Source organism: Chiloscyllium plagiosum, chromosome 27 (genome assembly GCF_004010195.1).
Source record: "Chiloscyllium plagiosum isolate BGI_BamShark_2017 chromosome 27, ASM401019v2, whole genome shotgun sequence".
NCBI lineage: Eukaryota > Metazoa > Chordata > Chondrichthyes > Orectolobiformes > Hemiscylliidae > Chiloscyllium > Chiloscyllium plagiosum.
The window spans coordinates 27531331-27556265 of record NC_057736.1 but is presented as its reverse complement, the minus strand read 5'-3'; the positions used below and the strand labels follow the sequence as shown (position 1 = coordinate 27556265).

The 24935-nt window shown below is 37.3% G+C and overlaps 1 protein-coding gene across 24 annotated transcripts in view; it reads left to right on the top strand.

The window, feature by feature from the left end:
* The window catches only part of macf1a (microtubule actin crosslinking factor 1a), a 604319-nt gene that overhangs the window by 347448 nt on the left and 231936 nt on the right, over nt 1-24935 (top strand). For all 24 annotated transcript variants that reach the window (XM_043717780.1, XM_043717784.1, XM_043717779.1 and 21 more), the window contains 14 exons: nt 3310-3405; nt 6287-6412; nt 9324-9476; nt 10531-10685; nt 11400-11526; nt 13035-13218; nt 14941-15098; nt 15358-15536; nt 16864-17002; nt 20720-20913; nt 21680-21842; nt 22932-23015; nt 23119-23226; nt 23324-23422. In XM_043717780.1, coding sequence (XP_043573715.1) covers nt 3310-3405; nt 6287-6412; nt 9324-9476; nt 10531-10685; nt 11400-11526; nt 13035-13218; nt 14941-15098; nt 15358-15536; nt 16864-17002; nt 20720-20913; nt 21680-21842; nt 22932-23015; nt 23119-23226; nt 23324-23422 — 1965 coding nt within the window. The remainder of the gene's footprint in view (nt 1-3309; nt 3406-6286; nt 6413-9323; nt 9477-10530; nt 10686-11399; nt 11527-13034; nt 13219-14940; nt 15099-15357; nt 15537-16863; nt 17003-20719; nt 20914-21679; nt 21843-22931; nt 23016-23118; nt 23227-23323; nt 23423-24935) is intronic.

Here is a 24935-nt window from a genome sequence, read left to right as displayed (position 1 = left end):
AGGCAAATGGAAAGTATACCATAATGCTACAGACTTGTGCCTTGTAGATTGCTTCGCGAGATTTATTGTAGAGATGAGGGGTTCCTCTTATGAAGAGGAATTGAGCAATTAGGCTTATACTCTTTGGAGTTGAGGGATATAAAATGCTAAAGGGAATTGACAGAGAAGTAGGATATTTCCTCAAGTAGTGCAGTCGAGAATGACCAGGTTGTAGTTTTAGGCTGTGGAACAGCAGAATCAAAGCAGATGAGAACTTACTTTTCGAAGGGTCATGAATCAATGGCATTCACTTCTCCAAGGTATGATGGCTAATGGGCCATTGAGTAAATTTAAGATGGAGGTAGATAGATTTTTAATTAGCAAGGGTTTGAAGCAGGCAGGGAAGTGAGTTTGAGGCAGAGATGAGATCAGTCATTGTAATAAGTGTTGAAGTAGATTCAAGAGGCTGAATTGCCTACTCCTGCTCTCAGTTATAGAGTCATAGAGACGTACAACACAGAAACAGACCCTTTGGTCCACTTGTCCATGCCGACCAGATATCCCAACCCAATCTAGTACCACCTGCCAGCAACCGGCCCATATCCCTCCAAACCCTTCCTATTCATATACCCATCCAGTTGCCTTTTAAATGTTGCTGTTGTACCAGCCTCCACCACTTCCTCTGGCAGCTCATTCCATACATTTATGGCAAGACAGCTTCATCACCCTCTGCGTGAAAACGTTGCCCCTTAGGTCTCTTTTATATCTTTCCCTTCTCACCCTAAACCTAAGCCCTCTAGTTCTGGACTCCCCGACCCCAGGGAAAAGAGTTTGTCTATTTATCCTGTCCATGCCCCTCATGATTTTGTAAACCTCTATAAGGTCACCCCTCCGCCTCCGCTCCAGGGAAAACAACCCCAGCCTGTTCAGCGCCTCCCTGTAGCTCAGATCCTCCAACCCTGGCAACATCCTTGTAAATCTTTTCTGAACCTTTTCACATTTCACAACATCTTTCGAATAGGAAGGAGACCAGAATTGCACACAATACTCCAAAAGTGGCCTAACCAATGTCCTGTACAGTTGCCACATGACCTCCCAGCTCCTGCAGTCAATACTCTGACCAATAAAGGAAAGCATGCTAAACGCCGCCTTCACTATCTGCGACTCTACTTTCAAGGAGCAAGGAACCTGCACTCCAAGGTCTCTTTGTTCAGTGACACTCCCTAGGACCTTACCATTAAGTGTATAAGTCCTGCTAAGATTTGCTTTCCCAAAATGCAGTACCTCGCATTTATCTGAATTAAACTCCATCTGCCACTTCTCAGTCCATTGGCCCATCTGAACAAGATCCTGTTGTAATCTGAGGTAACCTTCTTTGTTGTCCACTACACCTCCAATTTTGGTGTTATCTACAAACTTACTAACTATATACCTCTTATACTCACATCCAGATCATTTATATAAATGATGAAAAGTAGTGGACCCAGCACCAATCCTTGCGACACTCCACTGGTCACAGGATTCCAATCTGAAAAACAACCATCCACCATCACCCTCTATCTTCTACCTTTCAGCCAGTTCTGTATCCAAATGGCTAATTCTCCCTGTATTCCATGAGATCCGACCTTGCTAACCAGTCTCTCTCTGGGAACCTTTTCAAATACCTTACTGAAGTCCATATAGATCACATCTACCGCTCTGCCCTCATCATTCTTATATTCTAAATGGTGGTAGAAAGGCTTTGGAAAGTCTGGGGCTGAAGATGTAGACCCCCAGAAGGGACCTCTTAGTTCCGCAATTGGTCAAAAGAATCACTAGGAGTATGATCTGCTTCAGCAAGGTTTCACAGTTTATTACGACGTCGGGCACAGGTTTGTCCAGCAAGACAGAGGTTAACAGCTTCTGTGTTCCTTGGAGAAACTGTGCAATTGAATTTGAATGATAAGCAATTTTATATGTTTCTTCAGAGACAATGCACCCATTTTTACAAAAGAAAACCAATGAAATGTAATAAGGTGACATAATAGATAGCAGGTTAATCCAACGGTATTTCCTGGGAAACAGTATTGTCTTACGCACATTATCATCTCATAACTTGTGGTTCAAGGTTAGTCAGGGTGGTCAGTTAATGTCTTATGATTCATATTTTGAAGACTCCATTGTCTGCATTATCTTTTAATTCAGCTAACTCAGCAAAGCAGGAATGCAGCTTTCAACTATTATAGCACAGTATTAACCTGAAGTCATTTTGTTCTGTTACTTTATATTAAAAAGCCATTTTGTGGTTATTAAAAGCTTGCATAGATTTGCTCCCGACAACAGCCTAAATCCAGGTTTTTAGATCCTCAGCGTGAATTATTTGCTGCAGGATTCTTAGCCTCTGTCCCATTTTTGTAGCTACAGTACTTGTATGGCTTGTCTTGTTCAGTTTCTGGTCAAACCCCACTTTGGTGCAAAGTTAGTGGTTAATTGTCACTAGTCAGTCCAAGTAAAGGTATTGTTCAATCTTTCTGCATTTGGGCAAGGACTTCTTCAGTATCTGAGGAGTTGCAAATGATGCTGAATGTTGTGCAGTCATCAACGAACATCAACACTTGTAACCTTATGATGGAGTGAAAGTCATTGAAGCAACTGAAGATGGTTGGGTGAAGGTAATGTTGAGCAAAGTATGTTGTTAGAAAAAAGGTTGTAAAGCTTGAACATTCAACATTTTTACTTCACAAAAGATACTGAAATTCAGTTTAAAAAGAAACACAATAATAGCAAGAAGGGATCCATAACATTCATTAATTTGCAGCTGATGTCAGTTGGTAGCACTCTTGATTGAGAGTCAGATGGACAGAAGTTCAAGTCTTGCTTGGATACACCATCGAGATCACTTTATCCAATCAATTAGATTGTGCATCTAACAATGTTTCAAAGAGATTGCATATTCAACAGCATTGTAATTCTTCTGTAAACATTTTAGATCTATCAGAATATTACAGCCTCCATAAATGTTACTGAGAGAAAAAGTAGGCTAACAAGTTACGTACCTATGCATCTCCGATGCTATTTGTAGGATATTGCAGTGCCCAGTTAGTTACCGTGCCTGCTGTTTACAGCACTGAGAGCGATTCAAAAAATTTCAGTAATGAATTATTTTCAAGTCCTGAACATGTGATAAATGACGACATTATAAGTTCTATTAGAGAAGATTTAGTTTGTCAACATAATAGAAGTACTTGCATTATTGTCTTATCTAACAACAAAATGGTTTTATAGTTGAATTATAGAAGAACTTGAAGTACTAATCATATTCTGACTAAACTGCTTTTTGTCACTTCAAAGGCATACAGTGCAGCCCTTAAGACACAATGGCACTGGATCAAACAATTGTGTTGCTGTGTGGAACAACATGTAAAGGACAATACTGCTTACTTCCAGGTAAGATAGACTTTATAGTTACAGTGAGCACATTAACTATAGGATCTATTTGCAAAAATAGTGCCTCATTGAAGGAAATCCATACATTGATTACTGAAATAGTTAATCTATTATCTTTAAGTGAAGGTTACTTTATAGATACCTGTGAAATAAAGTTAGTCAACAACATATGTTGAAAATGCAAGAGATGCTACCCCTCAAATTCCTAAACACTAGCCACAAATGTTCTTTCCAATAATACAGACTTATTAAAAACTTCCCTGTTTTAGCTGTAAGTTAGTGAATGTTCAGAAAATTCAACTCTTGTTTGCCACTTTACATTTGGCCCTAAGGAGCATGGAGCTGTATGAAAGATCTCAGCTACTACTGAACCCAACTCCTCAGCGGTCTTGTTAGAAGTCTCAATGAAAAGAATGTTACTGTTATTCAGGTATTGAGTCAACTGAAGGTTACGGTTATAATGTTGCGCACATGGCAATAAGATTGGTTTTCTTCTCCAGATAGTAGTGTGGTTTTGTACATCTCTCTCCTAAATATTAAACATACTCGCTTGAGCAAGAGAGAAAGAGAATTGCTGTTTTGTAACAGTTTTTTTTTTGAAAGATCTATTTTTCTATGTGTGTCTCTACCTCTACTGTTTCTCTGATCCTTTCGCTGCTGATGTTTTAGTAATCATTCTTTATACCTTTATTTCCAGTCACACTCTGTTTCTCCTTCCTGGTCCAAAAAACAAATCTTGGACCTCAAATAAGTGTGTACCTTCTTATAATTTTGCTCCATCTCATGACATATTCCATAGGCACTGGTAGATTGTAGATTGGACTTTGTTTTCCTCAGCATTCTCCCCTCTCTGAGAAGTGTTGACTCTTTTTGTGATGATGTTTCAGAAATGATGTTCTCCATTCTTTACCTCTAAGTAGTCATCATTTATGAATGAGCCTGTACTGTACGTGTTGATAAACTGTTCAACACTGAATGAAAACACAACTAAATTTGATCATCTTCTCCACCTCTGCATAGGCTACTGAGTCATTAGCAGAAACTCCGACTAATTTCTCTCGCTCTGCATCAATTCTCTTGTGGCCAATTGTGAGCCCCAAATGCAGCACCTAGAATCAGACTTCGATATTCTATCTATGAAATGTACAGTTCCTCACCATTCAACTTGTGCTATCAGTAAATTATGTCCGGGACATTTTTATAGCATTTCTGTCCATTTGTATTTTAATCATTTTGTATTCTGTGAAGTACAGAAATTTCATGATCAAAATAGTGTCCATACTGATTGAGCTTCATTGAACCTTCTTATACGTCTGCCTTGCACACACACACCCACCCACCCACCCCCACCAAACTCTCAACTTTACAAGTTTAAATCCTCCAGAGCAGCTCTGGCAAATCTCCCTGTCAATATATTAGTCCCCTTTCAATTCAGGGCAATCCATCTTTGTTCAGGTCACTTCTACCCCAGAAGAGGTTACAATGATCCAAAAATGTGAATCCTTCTCCCCTGCACTAGCTTCTCAGCCATACATTCATCTGCTCTATCCTCCTATTCCTACTGTAACTAGTGCATGGCACCAGGAATAATCCAGCTTTTACTACCCTCAAGGAACTCCTTTTTAAATTCCTACCTACCATCGTATACTCTGTCCTCAGAATCTCATCCTTTCTCTTCCTATGTTGTTGGTTCCAATGTGTACTATGACCACCTGGTGGGCCTTCTCCCCTTTTAAGAATATTCTACACCTTGTTCAAGATATCCTTGAAGCTGGCACGAGGGACGCAGTGCACCTTTCTGATTTTTTGCTGTTAGCTGCAGAAATGTCTGTCTGTCTGTACCTCTTCCTAGAGAGTTTCCTGTCACAGTCGATCACTTGGAATCTGATGTGCCCTTTGTTACATTAGAGTCAGTCTCTGTACCAGAAACTTGGCTGTCTGTGTTACATTCCCCAGAGAGTCCATCACCGCCTAAATTTTCCAAAACAGCATACTTGTTTGAGATGGTAATAGCCACAGAAGACACCTGCATGACCTGCCTCCCTCTCCTACCTTTCCTGGAGGTAACCCATCTACCTGACTGTAACTGTGGTTTTTCTCCCTTCCTACTATCTATCATCTGCCATCTATCACACCCCCTAGCTCCTGTGAATTCCTCATTGCCGCTAAGTGTCACTCCAACTGATCCATGCGATCCAATAGGATTCACAACAAAACACAATTCTGGTAGACATAACCATCAGTGACATGGAAACTCTCCCTCATCCGATAGGAAGAACGCTTACTAGAAGCTATCTTTGCACCTTAACAATCTATAGACCCAGAAAAAAGCACAGCCTTACTCCACTAAAAAGACACTGCTCCAGGCTAACATATTACCTATGTTTTATATTTGTAAAGTTTAGTCAAGTGACAGATCTTAATAAACATACTTTCTTCACTATTGTAACTTTACAAAATAAACAGTAAGGTAACACTGTGAAAAACTACTTAGCTGCTCCCCTGCTGTGAGCTATCCTGCACAGATTTCTCCAAGATCAGCTGTGAATTACGCTGTTTGTTAATTTTTCTTGAACAAACTCCGATGTTCAGAGATACTTGAACATCAAGCAGCAGAGGTATCATGCAATTTTTTGAGATTGGCTGAATAATACAACTATTTCCTTCTCTTAGTTGCAACGTTTCACTATGACTGCTTGATGCAACACTAGTTCATGGACTCATTTGCCTGTTAATTAATTTCTTTACATCGAAGTTCAATATCTATGCAACTAATTAATAACAGCCCATCTTGGTTTAGGAGATATTTGGAAACTTGTGTCTTTTGCTTTATTCTTTAATCCATTAAAATAATAATCTATATATTCCTGCTCTCTTGCAGTTTTTAAGTGACATTAAAGAAGCAGAACAGTATTTACGGAACCTGCAAGAGACAATAAAGAGAAAATATAAGTGTGACCGGACCAGTGGTCTGTCAAAACTGGAGGATCTACTCCAAGATTCCATGGTATGGACAATGATTTGCTTATTAGAAATGAATATTCTTCTATTTGTTTGATAATTGTCTTGTTTGTGAAGTCAGCCTCATGGAAAATTGCCTTTTAACCAAAGTTTTTCACAGAGGACTTGAATTTAGTAGTTGGTAATATGTATACATGAAGTTTTGAATTTGGACATCTGAAGCATCCGAACGTTCCTTACACATGTCAAATTGCTCTGTGTAAGTTTCTCCAGTCTGACAGTTGAATGGTGCAAGATGTAACTCTAGGATGACAATTTTTGAGGCCTGTTTGGAAATTAGGCATAAGAAATGCATTTATAGGCTCAGTTGCTGGAGAGTGGCAAACAGTTGCTTTGAATTCCTCACCGCATGTTCCATTTGACGAATTGTCATGTGTGTCCATGGTTAGGAAGAGGGCATTAGTGTATTTGCACACTTAATAATGAGTTGTGCTATCCATCATGCCACCTGAGCAGCTGCTGGTATCTAAAATGGCTTAAAACCATTTTTCTTAGCTTCCTGGCAACAACTGGTGACTTTCATTTTATTCATTGTTTGGGTGTAGACATCACTGACATTTATTACACATCTTTAACTGTCCTTGAGCAGGTTGTAGTGATTTGATTTCTTGAACCACTGCAGTCCTTGGGTGTAGCTACACCTACAGTGCTGTTAGAAAGAGAATTCCAGAATGTTGACCTGGTGATTGCAGTTCCAACTTAGCAGTGTATGGTTTGGAGGGGGCTTGCAGTTGGTAGTGTTACAATGTATCTGTCATTGTTGTCCTTCCTGGTGATAGTGTTGGGTGGTTTGGAAGGTAATGTCAAATGAGGCTTGTGGAGTTGATGCAGTGCATCTTGTAGATGGTGCACAAAGCTGCTACTGTGCATTGATGGTGGAGGAAGTGAATGTTCTGGATATTAGATTGGGTACCAAGCAAGCATGCTGCTTTGTACTGTAAATTTTTTGGGTCTGCAGTCGTCCAGGCAAGTGGAGAATATTCTATCACATTCTTTGTGTTTGGCGTTTTGAAGTCACTTGACAATAAAATATCGTGGCAAATAATAAATGATCAGTAAAATTTATGACTGGGTCCGTTATCTGAAATTTGACCACAGCCTACAGTTCTTCACAGCTTGATTCAATAATAGAATTTACAAGAATGGAACTGGTAATGGTGGCTGGAATTCTTTGCCTCAGCTCAGCATCATCCTGTAAGCCAGTGCTACTATGAGTAGGATATACGTAGATGGACAATCAGAGTTCCAGCATCTGTAATTGTTTGTTTTATTACATTTTCTTCATGTTGGCTTTTAGTACATTCTTGTCCTCTTTCATTCTCCTATGGTCTATCTGCCCTGACAGAATTGGGAGAAGATTATTTGCTTTGGGAGCGTGGTATTTTGATATTCTTAACCAAAGGCCAATAGAGTGGCTAACATGGGACCATAGTATTGATGTTTGTTTGGTTGCAAGCCTGAGAGGACACTGAATTTTGTGTGTCTATCATTCCAACTGATCACCTTCAGGCAGCGTTAATGTTATGAGTCCTGTGCTTTTGCCTCTGCCAAACTTGTCCTCTTGTACATTGTCCATATTGTAACAACTGTGTTTTGGATCAAGAGTTTTGATTCAGTTCTGATGTTACAGTCTGTGAACATTGGTTTACCCAAGCAGCCAAAGACTGCACCGGATTTTAGATGGTGCTGGGTTATTTCACCGATATCAGCCTTATATTATAACTTCCAAGGAATTAGAAGTGTTCCACATTTTCCAGGTACTCATGATAAATCTTAAACAATGAGGCATGTTTATATTTGAAACTTGCTGATGGAGGACTTTGGCCTTCTGAATGTTAAGTGTGAATCTCAACTGCCAAAGTATGTATGTCAATAATATTCTGGAGGTGTGTTTCCAAAGTTCTCCCCTTGCTCTCACTATAGGACCAAAACAATTAGGTACAGAAGTGCAACTTATGTCCAGGGCTGCTTTGGTTACGTGATTTCTTATTAGGAACTCTAGCAATGCTCAACAGTAGGACTGTGGCAAACATGTCCTCAATAGCAAGAGCAGGTGAGAGAGATGTGCCATCTGGAATAGCTTGGTGGTATTCTGGCAAAGGCAGTAATGTGAGACCCCCAAAGTCTTAGTTACTTTACCATTGGATCAAGATTTTGTTTTGTCAAATGTGTAAGCTGGTGTGCTGCAGTTTTTCTAAGGTGTCTTCTTTGTCATCCTCCACATTATTAGTCTTGTCTTTGGTGAGGGTGATTGTGTTCCATGAGACCGAAGACGGCTAATGAGATCAATTCATTTTGTTGTGTTAAAAAGCATGTAAACCCTTCAAGTGTTTTGTATTGTTTGATCCTTCTAAAATGACTAGATTAATCTAATTGAATTTTTCCAACTTTGTTTATTTATCTGTAATATAAAAATAAGTTTTGAGAATTAATCAATGAGCTGCTTTGTTTTCATTTCTAGTTCTAAAAATTTAGAATTTTTGGAAGCACTTACAATTGAACCCCTTTTAGTTGAAATTTGTTTCCTTTGTGTGTTGTCTCTGTATGCCATCTAGAGGGCAAAGACAGGAATAAAAATGGTTTTGTGAAAATCTAATACATAGGTGGAAAATGTAATACATCGTCACCTAATTAAAATTCAGCACTTACATCTGCTTTGAAACATAGTTGATATTTTGACTTGCTTATATGTAGTTTTGAAAGCAATATCTTATTGTAGTTAAATTAATTTTCTTACAATATAATCTCAGGATGTCTTTAACTGTTTTTAGCAGTTTGTGTGTGACTGTTTAATCCACATTCAAATTTTCCATTTTAGCACCTTCGATTTGCTCACTTCACGGAGTGATCACATTAATTTTTGTGATTTTTGATTTTTGACTATCTTTATTTTGAAGGATGAAAAGGAACAGCTGATCAAGTACAAGAGTTCCATAGCGAGCCTTGTTGGCAGAGCAAAAACAATTGTTCAGTTGAAACCAAGAAATCCTGATAATGCTATAAAAACCACTATCCCAATCAAGGCTATTTGTGACTACAGGCAGATTGAGGTAGGAATTCTGCACCTGATTTTAGTAAAAGACTGAAAAGGGAACAAAACGTTGAATTGCTTTTAGTAATGTGGAGGTAGTGGTATTAAAATGTATTAAGTACATTTTCCATTTTTGGCCAAGGAAGGCTTGCACCTAGAATTGGCACTGACAACTTGTTCTTATACTATCATAAATTTTCAACTCTGCAGTGTTTTATTGAGTAAGAAATTTAATGAATTTTGCAAACAATTTTTTTATCCCTATTCCCTCACCTCCTCCCTGCCCTGTCTCTGTTATTTCTCATGGGAGCCGCTTGGCACCATGCAGCATCCATCAACTGGGAAGGTTAAAGGGTCTGGGCCGCAGTCAACACTCCATAACCACTGTCAGTGTCACTTCGGAATTGGCCAGCAGGAGGTACGTTTTAAATGGGGTCATCCAACCATGCCAATGTTTCCCTCCATCAGAGACTGGTACATTGCACCTCAAGACATTTTATGTACAGTTCAACTTGGAAATATCATTCCCAAGCAACGGTACATGTGCTTTAGCAATTGCTACTATTCAAAACCCATGACCATCTGGTTGGGGCATTCACTTTCTATTTAAAATAAAAAAAACTTTTATCATTCAAACGGACAATAACAGCAGTTTCATGATAATACAAATTTTGTGACAAAATCTAGCACTAATTTTACTTTGTCAGATGTCTCATTCTTTTTTCCCAAAAAAAAGGAACAAGTGTGTAAATTTATAACACTCTATAATTAGCAGATCATGTTTTGTTATGCTTTATTGGGCCAACATCATGGAGCACTGGATCCTTCCCAAATTTTTTGCATTTATTGTTTGCACAAGTTGTTTCCAAAGGCCATGGACAAGCACGTTATATGCAACTCCATTCAACCAAACAAGTGAAGAAGTTAAAATGTAGTTACTTAATTTTCTATTTAAGCAAGTGGCTATTATGTAACACTCACTATGCTTCTACTGATACCATGGTTTAATAAAATATAGATGTGTCTGCATTTGAACATAAGTCCTGGCATTATAAACTTGTAATTATTAACAGATTACTGTCTGTAAGAATGATGAGTGCGTTCTGGAGGATAACTCTCACCGAACCAAGTGGAAAGTTATTAGTCCAACTGGCAATGAGGCAATGGTTCCATCTGTCTGTTTCACAATCCCTGCACCAAACGAAGAAGCGATTGACGCTGGCAGCAGGTATAGAACATTTTGTTAATAAAGAGCAATTTGATATAGATGGTTTTCATCATGCACTTTTTATTTCAGAATATATCAACTAATTGATTGAAGTAACTTTTTAAAATCTTTTTAAGTAAAATCTATTTATTCAGTAGTCGAATCTTGTGCAGTATCAATTTTATAAATTCACTTCTATGAATTGTTGTCCAGGTTGTATGGAATGTTATATTATATGATTAAAGTTTAGATCTTTTATGAATGATATCCTAAAGGACATATTTTCAGTGGATTTGTTGCATTAGTGACACTTGACTGTGATTTTTGTGGAATGACCAAACCTAATTCAGATGGCTTCAAATGCCTACCAGGTTAAAATACAAATCTGTTCATTGAAGTAGCCATGTTATGAAGGCTTCCTTCTGTAGATATTACATTATAACTAAAGTGTGTTGTCAATAAATTTAGGTTTTGACCTTTTATTGCCATAACACTTCTTTGAAAGTTGACCCACTTTCTACTGGATAAAATATACTTTTTAAATATTTGGGCACTTTGTTAAAATAATTCTGTTGTGGATCTACCATGCTGAATCATTTCAGGGAAAACCTACAGCAAGTGAGAATTTCAACAGATGTTAATGCCACGCAGATTTCAAAATGATCTTGCCTTGCTTTGATGTAAAAGTTATAGCTTGATTTTACATGCCCTCACTAATCTAATCATGTGTTTCAGGGTTGAACAAATGTATCAGAATGTTATGGCTTTGTGGCACCAGCTGCATATTAACATGAAAAGTGTTGTGTCCTGGAATTATCTAGTGAAAGATATTGAAACCATTCACTCCTGGAACAAAGAAACAGTATGTATCCATTTGTTTGCTGAAATTTTGCTAACAAAAAAGACTATTGAAATAGTACAAACCTATCATGCTTTGTCATTAATGGTAGAATAACAAAATTTAAAGATTGAATTCACAGACATGTAGGCTGTCATTTTAGCCCAGACTTCCCCTTTCTGACACAACCCTGATAGAAATTTCAAAATGCTGAAAAACCCTGTCCATAAATGCAATTTATTCTTGACTTTTTAAAAATGTATTTTTTACTTTGCAAAGTATCTTTTTTCACATGAATCATATAAAGGCTATGTATATGCAATACCATATTCTGAATAATTCTGGAGCCCAAATTTTGTGGTTTGAATGATGGTGAAACTGTCAGCATTTCTAACATTGCTGTGTGAAACTGTAAGCAGCCTCAGGCATTCACACACTCAGTTAAATGCTGAAATCCAGATGTCAGAGATTTCCTGCTCTACAGGATCCACTTCTGAAGTCCTGACACTAATATGTGATTTACAGACTACTGAATTAACACGGACTTCTACTTTTTATGGTAGTACTGTTCATAACTAGGGTTTTAATAGTGTACTAAATTGTAAACAAGAAGTCTGGCCCTTAAAAATCTGTTATATTTTGACATGTTAACTTTTTCATTCCTTAGATATATTTTTGTCTCTCATGGTTTTTCAACTTCTATCTTAGACCATGTGTGTGTGCTGACTTTTATCTGTAAAATTATTTTTAAAAAGTGAATGATAAAATCTGTTTGATACTTTATTGTGCTGTCTCTCTGACAATTCTTCAATGTGATAGGCAGTTAAGCCTACTACGTGGCTGAGGACTACAGATGCTGGAGATCAGAGTAAAAAAAAATGTGCTGGAAAAGCACAGCCAGTCAAGCAACATCCGAGGAGCAAGAGAGTCAATGTTTCCAATATGAGCTCCTGATGAAGAGCCCATACTCGATGTCGACTCTCCTGCCCCTCAGATACTGCCTGACTGGCTGTGCTTTTCCAGCACCACACTTTTCAAATACTTAGTGACATCGCTGATATTAGACACCAGGATCCTCTACGACTACGTCAGAATGAAAGTAACATTGAGAAAAAAAAATTGAAAACCACACTGCAAGCTTGCGAGGTCATGTTGTGCAGCTTTATTTGAGGTCAAAGGAGGATGCTGTTACCTTGCCAGTGATTGCCACCCTGATTTTCATTTAGTTAAGACTTTTTTTTTTTAAAAAGTAATCTATATCCTGCATTTATTTGCAGCGCGATAGCTTGATTGATTTGTATTTTACAACGGCTCCAGATATTATTTTAGATGTTTTTGTCAACAATATTATTTAAATAGCACTGATACCACAAAACTAACTTATGAATTATTGTGTGACCCAAAAGCTTTTAAAGCCAAACTAGCTAAGGGAGGTAACAGCATGTTGTAGACCTGCTGACAACCTAAACATTAAAATTATCTCTGACAGATTCATACCCGATTTAGACAGCCTCTATTTCTTCTTTTTACAGTTTAAAACTCTGAAAGAAAACGAGCATACACAAGTCATGAAAAATCTCCAGATGCATTTTGAAGATTTTCTTGAGGACAGCCAGGAGTCTCAGGTCTTCTCCATCGCAGACAGGTTACGGTTAGAGGAAGATGTTGATAACTGTAAGGAGCAAAGTGAGAAGCTACTAGTATCCGTGGAAATAGGTTAGTGAAATGAACACAATTAATATGCACTTTTTTCAGAGCTTCAGTGTAATTATTTTATTAAAATGAAGTAACATGACAAATAACTTTAAAGTATGTACTAGAGGCAACACAACCTTAATCTTATGAATTGGATTTTCAATAACAATTCCCACTAGCAGTATGCTGACCTTTGAAGAGCATGATTGTGACCATTTGATATTTAAGTGTTTGCTTAAAGCAAAATCATTTGCTGTAATAATGTTGTACAGTATGAAACAGTGGTACTTATAGGTGGCAAAACATTCCTTACAAGGATAGGTGTTTTGTTGAGTTCTGAGGTGCCATTGGAAATAAATACACATGACGACATTGTTAGAACCAAGGACAGTGTGGTATTTGACCCCTTGACCTGTCCTGCTTTCATTTTGCAGGCCAAGTAACAGTCTTCAAAGTACACTGCAGCTCTTATTCTCATGACTAGCAGTGTACAGGATAGCATGCTCAGGTTTAATAATTAACCTTTTCTTTTGTTCATGGGTTGTGAATATTGCTAATAAGATCATAACTTATTGCCCAGATCTAATTGTACTTGAAAAGGTGATTTGTAAGCTACAGAAATGCATTCCTGATGAAGGGCTTATGCCCGAAACAACAATTGTGCTTCTCCTCAGATGCTGCCTGACCTGTGCTTTTCCAGCTCTACACTCTTGACTGCAATCCATATCTCGTAGGTCAAACCACATTGCCAAACTACAAAATCAAGAAATAGGATAGCTGCCCCCACAGGGCACATTGTTGAAACGTCCTGCATATGACAATTAAATATAATCTTGGAACTGACTAGACTTTGCATGTTCATACTTATGATCTTGCTGCAATAGCCCTTTAAAAAGTTGCACTTTATTGAATGTGGAATAATTGGATTTTTCATGGTGTACTAACCACTTAATAACCTTCCTGTCCCAGCAGCACGAATGCTATATTTGTGAAATGTTGATTTTTTTTCTTGATAAAATTCGCATCAGTCCATTTGCTATTTTAGCTTCTACTATCATCCCATCGTTTGTAGCAATCATTTATTTCTTTTTTTTTTGAAAAAGTTTGATGCATTTTACTTGCTGGCTAAGAGAATACATCATCATGACTGACTGCTTGCCTTGCTGATGATACCACTTTTACATTTATTGTCATCTTCTAAATATTCCTCAATTTTTAACTGGTAGTGTCCATTTTAATAGTTTTTTTTGTTTGCACCTATAATTGTAGCTCTCAAATGATTAAAGGAGAAAAAAGGAAAGAAAGGATCCCTTGTTTGTTTGAGAGACTGAGAAATTCTTCAACTTAAACTTTCCATTTCAGATTCTAAAATTGTGTTGCATTAATGACTGAATAAGATCTTACTAAGAATCTGTGTCAGTGCAGAATTTGGTGGCATGTACTATAACAATTTATTTTGAAAGGTAGGGCACATCATACTTCTGACAGTTGGTTAAGCTATGCTGCTTTGAAGTTCTAACTACATTTAGCCTTCAGTTTAGGGAAGCAAATTTGACTAGTGCAATCTTGGATCCTTTAAGGAAATGGCTTCCAATGACAGTTTTGAAAGCTAATGTCATGACTTTTATTTTCATTTTGTTTAACTTCCTTGTTATCTCCATAATCATTGTGACTTGAGAAAATAACAAGAGGTTTGCATTCCTTTCAAATTTTATATCTAATTATTATTTGCTTATTAAATAGAAGAGAAAGATGAGACATTGAGTAAAACCTACATCTCCGAGCTTCAAAACATCTGTTTGCGACTAGAGAAGTATCAAGACCGATTAATACGGAGGATTCAAGCCTCTGTCGAAGGCAATGCCATTCAAGATAGTGCCTTTAAAATGGTTGAGCAAGAGGTTTGTCTGATACAATATCTGTCCTCAATAAATTTACGATTGATTACTTGTCACAGCAATCTCAATATTGTCTTTGAGCATTGTGCTAATTTACTCCAATTAAAGCTGGCCTACATTATACCATGGGAAATGTGCTCTCATAATATTTTTAGGTGAAAAACATAAAAACTTTTGCTATTTCTTTTCTTATCCTTGTTCTCCTAAGCAAACTTTCCATAGATCTATTTATTGATTCTTTCATTACTTACTGTTTTTGCAGAACATGCATCAGGAGTTGGATGGATTGAAATCTCAATTAAATCAAGTGACAAAGAAATGTGAGAGTTTTTTCCACCAGTCTCCCTCTGCAGCAAGTATTCCAGCTTTGCATTCTGAGTTGGAATTGGTGATACAGAAGATGAATCAAGTGCATTTATTATCCTCCACCTACATGGACAAGTAAGTCTGAAATTACAGAACAAAACTGCCAAGGGTTAAGTATATGAAGAGTGACTAAATGAGTATGTATTCGAAATATTGCAGTCATTTGTCTTTTGATGGGCTGGTAGCAGTAGCATCTATGAGCAGATCACTTATATTTTGTTTGTAGAATGTTTTGGAGACTCTGTTTCAGACCACAGATGTAAATTGTGTATTAATAGAGATTTTATTATATTCAGTAAGTGGACAGTTATTGAGGATTCACTTGTGGCCTTATATGTAGGGTCAGTCTAAAGCTCTAGTGGTATTTAGAAATGCATGATTGTGATTTGTATATCTGTAAGTAAAAGCATATAAATGTGTGAAGAGTAGGTACATTTAATATTTACATTTGCTTCCTTAGTATAATCTTTCTCCGTTTAATCTCTAGATACTTTTTTGGGGGATACTGGATTGTGTATCTGCTATTCACTGCCTTGTTATATGGATTAGACAAGGGAGATAGTGTGGCAGAATCTGAAAGATATACAATCTTTCTCTGCACCTTCTCTGTATCTATAACACTATATATTCTGCATTCTGATCTGTTACCCTCATATACTTATGTAAGGTATGATTTGTCAGGTTAACATGCAAAACAATACTTTTCACTGTACCTCAGTACATGACAATAATGCATCAAATCAAAGATGAATTGAGAAAAATGTCTATTTGTTAAAATATTAATTGCTGTCACATTGACTGAAATTAGTTCCATTGACAACTAGATCATATAAGCAGATCCATACCATAGAGCTTCAAGAGAATGGTATAAATTTAAGCAATTGTCTGATCATACATGAAATGTTGTATTCAAATTTGGTCCTTAAGTTTTTAGAAACCACAAGTAAAAAGGTTTGAAAAATGACAGCAAAAGTAATTCCAGCTTTAAATCATCAGGCTGTAGATAAAAATCCGTACAGGCTAAATTCTTTTGCACAGTCATTCCTTATCCAAATCTCTTTGTTAAAACATTGAGGTATATTGTTAATGGAGTGGAAAAATATTGCCTTCAAAATGTGGCAAAATTGGCTTCAAGCTATTGTTAATTTAGAGAATGCGGTCTTCATATTTGTTGATGATGCTATAACTGAGCTTACTTCAGGAAATGCGTGCTCCACTGTAGTATCTAAAGGCAAGTTAAATGGATATCTAATTAGTAGATGTAAAGATATGATTTTGCCACAAGAAAAGATACAAGATAATCTGAAGATGAAAGGGGATTGTTCCAAAACCATTGTTCCTTTATTCTTATGCACAGAGGTTTTATTTTCAGCAACTAACTTTTTTTAAAAATTTCTTTTAGACTGAAAACCGTGGATGTTATGTTGAAAAGCAGTCAAGGAGCTGAGATGCTTGTAAAAATGTATGAAATGAAGCTCAGTGAGGAAGACGCAGTACCAGTAGACCAGGAGGCTATTGAAAGACACAGAACCTTACTACAGGTCAGATAGTTCTCCGTAATCAGTATAGCTAATTGATAGACACAATTCTTGATGTCTTGGTACCCTGGCCAAGTAGTGGGTAACAACAGCAACAACTTGCATTTAAATAGCATCTTTAACATAGGAAAACATCCAAACGCACTTCAGAGAAATTTCACCCTGAGGCATAGATATTGAAGGGCAGAAATAAAAGTTGATCAACGAGACAGGTTTTCAGAAGAATTTTGGAAAAAGAAAGTGTGTTTAATGAGGGAATTCCAGAGATTGCGACTTTGACTGTTGATCCTTCAGCTGTCTATGGAAGGTAAAAGGAGGGGGTTGATTTAGATACGTTAGTTAGTGGAATGTTAGGTGTCCTTGAGTTTTTAGGCTGGAAGAGGTTGCATAAATAGGGGGATAAGAGTACAGCAGAATTTCATCAGATTTTTGAAACTGATGTGGATCAGGAATCCCTTTGGGTCTGAACTGCACTGTCTAGAAGTGTGAGGTAGGTTGAATTCATACATTCAAGAGGGTATTAGGTGATTATTTAAATAATAAGGCAAAAGAGGGGAAATGTCAGGAGAATGGCTGAATCATAATGCTCATTCAGAGATCCAGTTCAGATACAATGGCTGAATGTTCCTCTATGTCACAACAATTCTGTGATTCTGAGTTAACAGAATCATTATGATGGGTTTAGAAGACTTTGATGTTGATAAATATACCTGCAATAATATTTTGGTTGAGCTGATGTTTTAGGGATGCAAGATGTAGAAGGTTAATTGGGTAAGTACTGAGTTAGTTGGATAATGTAAGCATGGTTGAGTGTCAGCAGCACATGTATTGTGACAGGGACACAGACTGGCCATGTTACAAAGTAGACATTTTCTGTGATGTCAAGTTCAGAAACTTACCTTTGGGTTCAAATTTAATTGCAGCTTCAGTGGGCTGACAGTGATTGTCCACAGTAAACCGGAAAATATTTATAACCTGTAAAGCAATAGACTTGTTGGAAGATTTTTAAAAGAATTCACCATGATACATGATTTGGAGGTGCTGGTGTTGGACTGGGGTGTACAAAGTTAAAAATCACAATACCAGATATGGACACAGAATTTACAGCAAAAGTTTACAGAAATGCAACTGAAATTATATATTGAAAAAGACAACAAACAATCCAGGTCTTTTTCAATACATAATTGTAGTTGCATCACACTGTAAACTTTTTCTATAAATTCTGAGTCTTACAATGTTATACTCCACAACCACCTGATGAAGAAAAAGCACTCCGAAAGCTACTGTTTCCATCTAAACCTGTTGGACTATAACCTGTTGTGTGATTTTTAACTTTGTACACCATGATACATAACTAGTTTATGCCTCTAACGGTAAGAGCTCTACTAGCAAAAATACATGGTCCATAGTCAATTAAAGAGATAGGGATAACATAAATCTAAAAGAAAAGTAATACAAGAATGCAAACAAAACAAAACACAACCTAGTGATTGGCAGGAGAACAGACAAGGATGACAAACAGGCTAAGAATGATACGCAAAAAGAATGTGAAAGTAAACCTGCAAGGGTTATCGGAACCATCTCAAAAATCTCTACGATTACATCTGAAATTGTGAATGATTAAGAGCAATTTTAAAAAGTAAAATGCTGTTTATATATCCGAAAATGAGGGACTAGTTCTAATTCATCATTATTTACATCACAGAAAGAGATTGCCTGCTGTATCTTTGAGCCTGCTCCACATATTCAATACCCTGTTTCTGCTTTCTCCCATGCCCCTTGATCTCATTCGCCCTAAGGACTATTTAACTACTTGAAAATATTCCATGTTTTAGCCTCAACCACCACATGGCAAGTTTCCTGCAATCTGTAAACAGATGTAGGTGCATCACTGTTCTCATACTGGCTGAGGTTACCATGAAGTGCCCCTTCTCAGACTCTTTCCTCTCCTGAAATATAGTGACCCTCAGATTTAGCCATCACCAGTTGTCCCTCTCTAATGAGAGAGCAGCCTTACGGTCCAAAATGAATATAACAATGTTTATCTTTTACCTGCATCATGTTGAGTAGAGACTATCTTCCTCAAGCACATGGCTTGGTAGTTTGCAGAGCCAAACAGCTGCTTCTGTCTGTTGATTGCACAAAGCTGCTATGTGTCATTCATTGATTAGTAGGAAGGTCTCATCTCGGAATTGGCTTCCCCTGCATCCTTCCCTATGCTATTGTAAATCAACATGAGCCGTTTGTCCAGTTAGAAATTCTGATTGGCTTGTCTCAAGACCCTAATTTTATCCTCCATCTTGAAATTAAATGTATGACCTAAAGCTTAATTGTTACTTCCAGATATTCTGAATCCTTCCGGGAACCTTGGAAACTCCCAGTCTTTACTGTGTTAATATGGAAACTGTTGTTCCAAGTAAAACAATCTCATATTCCCTTTGTTCTAATGGTAATCAAACCTCGCAAGCCTATTGTAAGTCAGACTTCAGAACAGGTCACTTGACCCCTTCCTTGAATCTAACAGTCTTGTAAACCTCATAACTATAATCAGCTGAGCAATGGAGAAGAGGCATTGAAGGAGAATGGTATAGTGCCACCGTGTCAAGGTATGCAATAGGTTCAGACAGATGTGAAGGGATAGTTCATGTAGAAGTTTATGTATGATTTTTAAGAAGGATAATTTTAATGCTGTTATGGGTTTAAACCTAATTGGAGATGTTGAAGCATTGAAGTTGCAGGAAATGGAGGCATAGAGGTAATGTGACTAGATTAATAATCCAAAGACCCAGGCTGATGATCTGAGGTTTGGATCAAAATCCCACCATGGCAATTTGGTAGAACTTAAATTCATCAAGTAATTCTAACATATAAAGCTAAATTCAACAATTCTCTCTCTTCTCCCCCCACGCCCCCCACCCCAAAAAAAAATCAAGCTAGCTGAGTAATATTCTGCAGGGAGAGAAAAATGGCAACATATGTGATCTGATGTTTATATGACTTCAATCCCACGGCAATTTGGTTGAATCTTAACTGGCCTCCAAAATGGCCTCCCAAGCCACACAGTTCACGGGCAATTAGAAATGGGCAACAAATGCTGGTTTTTGCCAATGAAGGCCTCATCCCGTGTAGTAAAATATTATAAAGAAAATCGGGAGGTGATATTATATCCACAGAGTTTGGATGATGAAGGGAAGTTTCAAATGTGCCAATAGTTGGGAAGATCAGAGGAACAAAGTGTTAGTTTCATGAATAGGTGGTTATAGTAAATCAGACTTGGGGGAGAAGAACCTTGAGAGTTTGAACCATTCACTGTATGTTCTTGCATATAGACCAGAAAGGTTAATTTGAATAGTCAGCAATTTGGTGTATGTGCTTTAAGAGCTTGAGATTGTCATGAGGACAGGGTTCGTAGAAACCTGCTAATGGTCATTGGTCCCTTCTGATTCTGGTGTCAATTTGAGGATTTTCAATATGAACATATTTATCCAACCATGTGTTTTAGCACATTATGTCACATAAGACTGTTTTTACTCCAAAGTATTAAACCTAATATCAGTCAATGGTTACTGAATATGAATGTTACACTTGTACTGGTAAATGGGAATAACAAAGCTGAAAATTTGTTTTGAACTTTTACTGATGTTTGACACTCGCTCATTTTTGGTTTTAGAAGTTTTTTTTTGTTATAAAAGTAAGTGACGTAATCTTTGTTACTTGCAGCAATGGCTTCATGATGTAAATGATAAAGACGATGTGTTTTCCTCTTTGGATGAGGGAATGCAGCAAGCAAATGCTGTTGGTGAACATCTCTTCAAGCTACACAACGAACGCAATTTGGATTTAGAGCGATATCAAGAAAAGGCAGCACAGCTGAAGGATCGGTGGCGAAATATCTGTTCACAAATTGAAATTAGGTTAGCTGTCTTTTGGGTCCTCTTTTCCAAAGCAAAACTTTTTTAATAGTTTTTTTTTGTATTGGAACTCATTGCTTCTACAAATCCATTAGCCTAGTCTTCTCTACAGGTTTTTCATTGCTGTTTTTCTACTCTCTCACTGAGACCCGCTTCAGGCACATATGTTCATTCATCCCATCTTTGACATCATCTGCTTTAATAACAATTCTCGTTTTTTTTTAAAAGACATACATTGAAGCAATAAATTATTTCTTGATCTCACATTGTTTGCCATTATTTTCTGATCATTGAACATTGGTATAGATCAGAAGCTTTGTCTTTCACATTAATTTATTAACAATTTAAACAACAATGACCATGAAGATTAACTGTTATTGTATTTGTGCCATTGTAATTTCATGATCTAACATGGAAGAAGGTTTCTCTCATAAGATTTAATCTGACAACTAATTGGTGGTACCATGTTCCAAGCCAACCTGATATTACACTATTTCACAACACCACCACCAATGTCTGAACTCTCTAATCCTAATAATGCACGATAGTGACATGTAAAATATCTATTTTATCCTTTTGGTTTCGTTTTCATCTTGTATAAAGTTAAAGCTATTAAGCTAAAGTTCTGAAAATAATGTTGGTTGTTGATTCAATACCTTTTGATGTAGCCTGTGCATGAAAATTACAGCTGTGGTCTAGAATTAAACCTTACGTAGAGGAGTTGACTAAGTTCAACTACTTCATTTTACCCTTTCCTTACACTATGCAGAGAGTCTGAATTGGAAAGCATTGAAGGGTTATTAAAGAATTACAGGGGATGCCATCAGTCACTGATTGATTGGATTGAAGAAACAACTGCACAGCAAGAGAAAATGGAGCCAGGCAAGGCTGAAGATACCAAGATCCTGTCACAGCAACTTAGTCAGCAAATGGTAAGAAAAACCAAATCCACTGTAGTCCACCAGTCGTCTTCAAGAATGCAGTGCTGTTGTCTTCAATAGTTAATTCTTCCTTAAACTAGAAAGATCCAGCTAATCAATTCAATGGGAGGACCATTGAACCAAAAGTATTGCCCTTGAAGCCAGCTCCATAAAATCTTCAAGTGACACTTCTGCAAAATGAATTATGATAGACTGGATGCTGTGCCTTGATTTCCTAATAGCATTTTGCCTGCTTGGTGGTGTTTTCTCAATTCTCAAAAGACCAGAGTTCCAAACAAGGGCAAAGAGAAATGCATCAAGGACATTATGAAGTTTTCTGTGAAGCAATGATATTGGTAAAGGGGTGGAGCTTGCTTTTTCAAAATTATGATAATTTGTCCATGAAAATGCGTTATGCTTGGAGTCGAGATGCCTTAATTAACAAGTTGCCGACTAAGCCAATGTTTATTTCATGTATGATTGCCTTCAAGAAGGTGGTAGTCAGCCGCTGCCTTGAACTACTGTTGTCTTTGTGTGGTATAGCCTCAGTGCTGTGAGTAAGTGACAGTGAAGGATTGTCAATATTAGTTCCAAGTTAGAATGATTTGTGGTTTGTAGGGGTACTTGCAAGTTGTGGTGTTCCCAGGCATCTTTACTGATGAGGCACAGTGGAAAATCAACAGAAATAAATGCTGCATTCTATATCCTACGACCTCATGGGACGCTCTGCTCCATTTGCCCAAACATCTGCAGGTTTAGAATCGGCTTGTTCAGTCACATGAAGCAGAAATTTGTGACTTTGAATAGATGTGACCTTCAGCTGGAGGGACAGCTGTAACCAAGGACAACCAAGAAAGTGTCCACTTCAAAAAAAAATACTTGCTCCAATGTTGGTCTAATGTCTGTTTTATTTTCCTTTTTTGTTTTGCTTTGATTCCTATCTTGATAGTCCATAAGTTTGAACTACAATTATGCAGCTTATTCCTAAAAGATTAATACCCCAGTTATGAAAAAATTAAGTAAAACTGAAAACTTGCTCTTAAACTCCACTGTATTTTGTATCATGAAATATATAGACTCAAATTCTTTATTTTGATTTAGGCACTGGTTGCTGAGATTGAAAAGAATCAAACTCAATTAGATGAATGCCAAAACCTCTCTAAACAGTACTCAGTATCTGTAAAGGTAAGCTTTTGACATATTTGGAATTAAATTCATTAATAAGATACTTTTGTTTTTGGTGAATTCAGTGAAACAGAATTTAAAATACCTCACTTGATATCTCTAGGATTATGAATTGCAGTTGATGACTTATAGAGCTTTTGTTGAATCTCACCAAAAATCACCTGCAAAACGTCGGAGAATGCATTCCTCATCAGATGTCATAACCCAAGAGGTGGGAAAGCAGGGCTAAATGAAAATAATTCTTTGTCAATATTCATTGTAAATAAAATAGCAATGCAGTTTTTGATATTCTCTTTCCATTTGTGTAGTTCATGGACCTTCGAACCCAGTACACAGCATTGGTGACTTTAACAACCCAGCATGTGAAGTACATCAGTGATTCTTTAAGGCGACTAGAAGAAGAGGAAGTAAGTGGACAAAGAAAATAGGGACAATGAATTGCATGTGAATTAAGAGCTGGGGTGAGCCATTTGGGCCTACAACCCCATTTTGATGAGATTGTGGCTGATTTGGTTTACAGCCTTGGGCGTACTTTGCTGTATGTACCCTGTAGCTTCTAACTCCCAGTTCAAGACTGCTGCTAATTTCCAATCATTTCTCATGATCAATAAATGTTGGCCTTGCCAGAACTGCCCACACTCCTTGAAAAGTAATATAAGATCTTGAGAGGATTTGGCAGTGTAAATGCTGTAAATGTTTTCCTTTATGGGAGAGAATAGAATGAAGAGCCACAGATTTAAAGAGGTCTCCCATTTAAGATGGAGATGAGGCAAAATCTTTGAGGTTTTTAAGGTCTGTAGTATTTGTCTTCCCCCAGAAAGCAGTGTAAGTAAGATTATTGAATATTTTTAAGGTAAATTAGTATGGATTCTTGATTGTGTACTCCCATACCTTTTTGATTCCTTTATCAAAGTGGAGCTGAGGCCTTAATCAAATAAACTATGATCTTAGGAAATGTCAAGACAGACTTGAAGGGCCAAGTGGCCTACTGCTTCCAATATGATGTTTGTATGTATGTCAGCCTAAAGATGCTGGCATACTTGCAGTAGATTAACTCAGCTCCTTCAAACATTAATTATGGAAGCACTCATGTTACAGTAAAGATATCCTATTTAATCCACAGTTTCAGATTTCAGCCAGAGCATTCTGTGATTACTCTACCCTTGAAGATCATTGTGAGAGTAGGACCATTTTAAGCCCTCAACTTTATTCATATTGGCAAGTTTTGGGTAATGAGCTTGTGTTCTGACACAGCTCACCTGTTTGTGGGGTTTGGGAGAAGTAAGCCAAGTTATGGGGAGCTAGCTTCCAGAAAAGATCAGTGGTTCTAATTTAACTCACAAATGTAAATTTTAAATAGGCAGTCAGTGACAACCTAATATACAAAGCTGACCGTTCAACCTTATTTTGCTTGGAGCAGGATTTAGCAGTTTTGATAAAATCAAACACAGGTGTGCTAACATCAGTTGAGAGAATCTAATGTTAACTGTTTGTTTGTTTCTCCTGAAGAAGGGCATGTGCCCGAAACGTCGAATCTTCTGTTCCCTAGATGCTGCCTGACCTGCTGTGCTGTTCCAGCAATAAAGTTTCAGTGTTTGTTTCTCCGGACTTGCTTAGCTTTTTCAGCATTTTGTTTTTAACAGCTCTGAATCAGTTCATAGAATCTCTTCTTAAAACCCAATTATGATGCAGCTTATAGAATTATCAAGAAATGCAGCCTAGAAAGAGACAATTCAACCCACTGTTACTCTGCCAGCTCTTTGAAAGAGCTATCCCATTAGTCCCATGCCCCAATTATCCTGTTATGTTTGAGGTAGATATCCAATACCTTTCTGAAAGTTGCTGTCGAATCTGCTTCCACCATTCTTTCAGACAGTACATAATGTCGGTTCTGATATGATGCAATAGTTCCATTCTCAT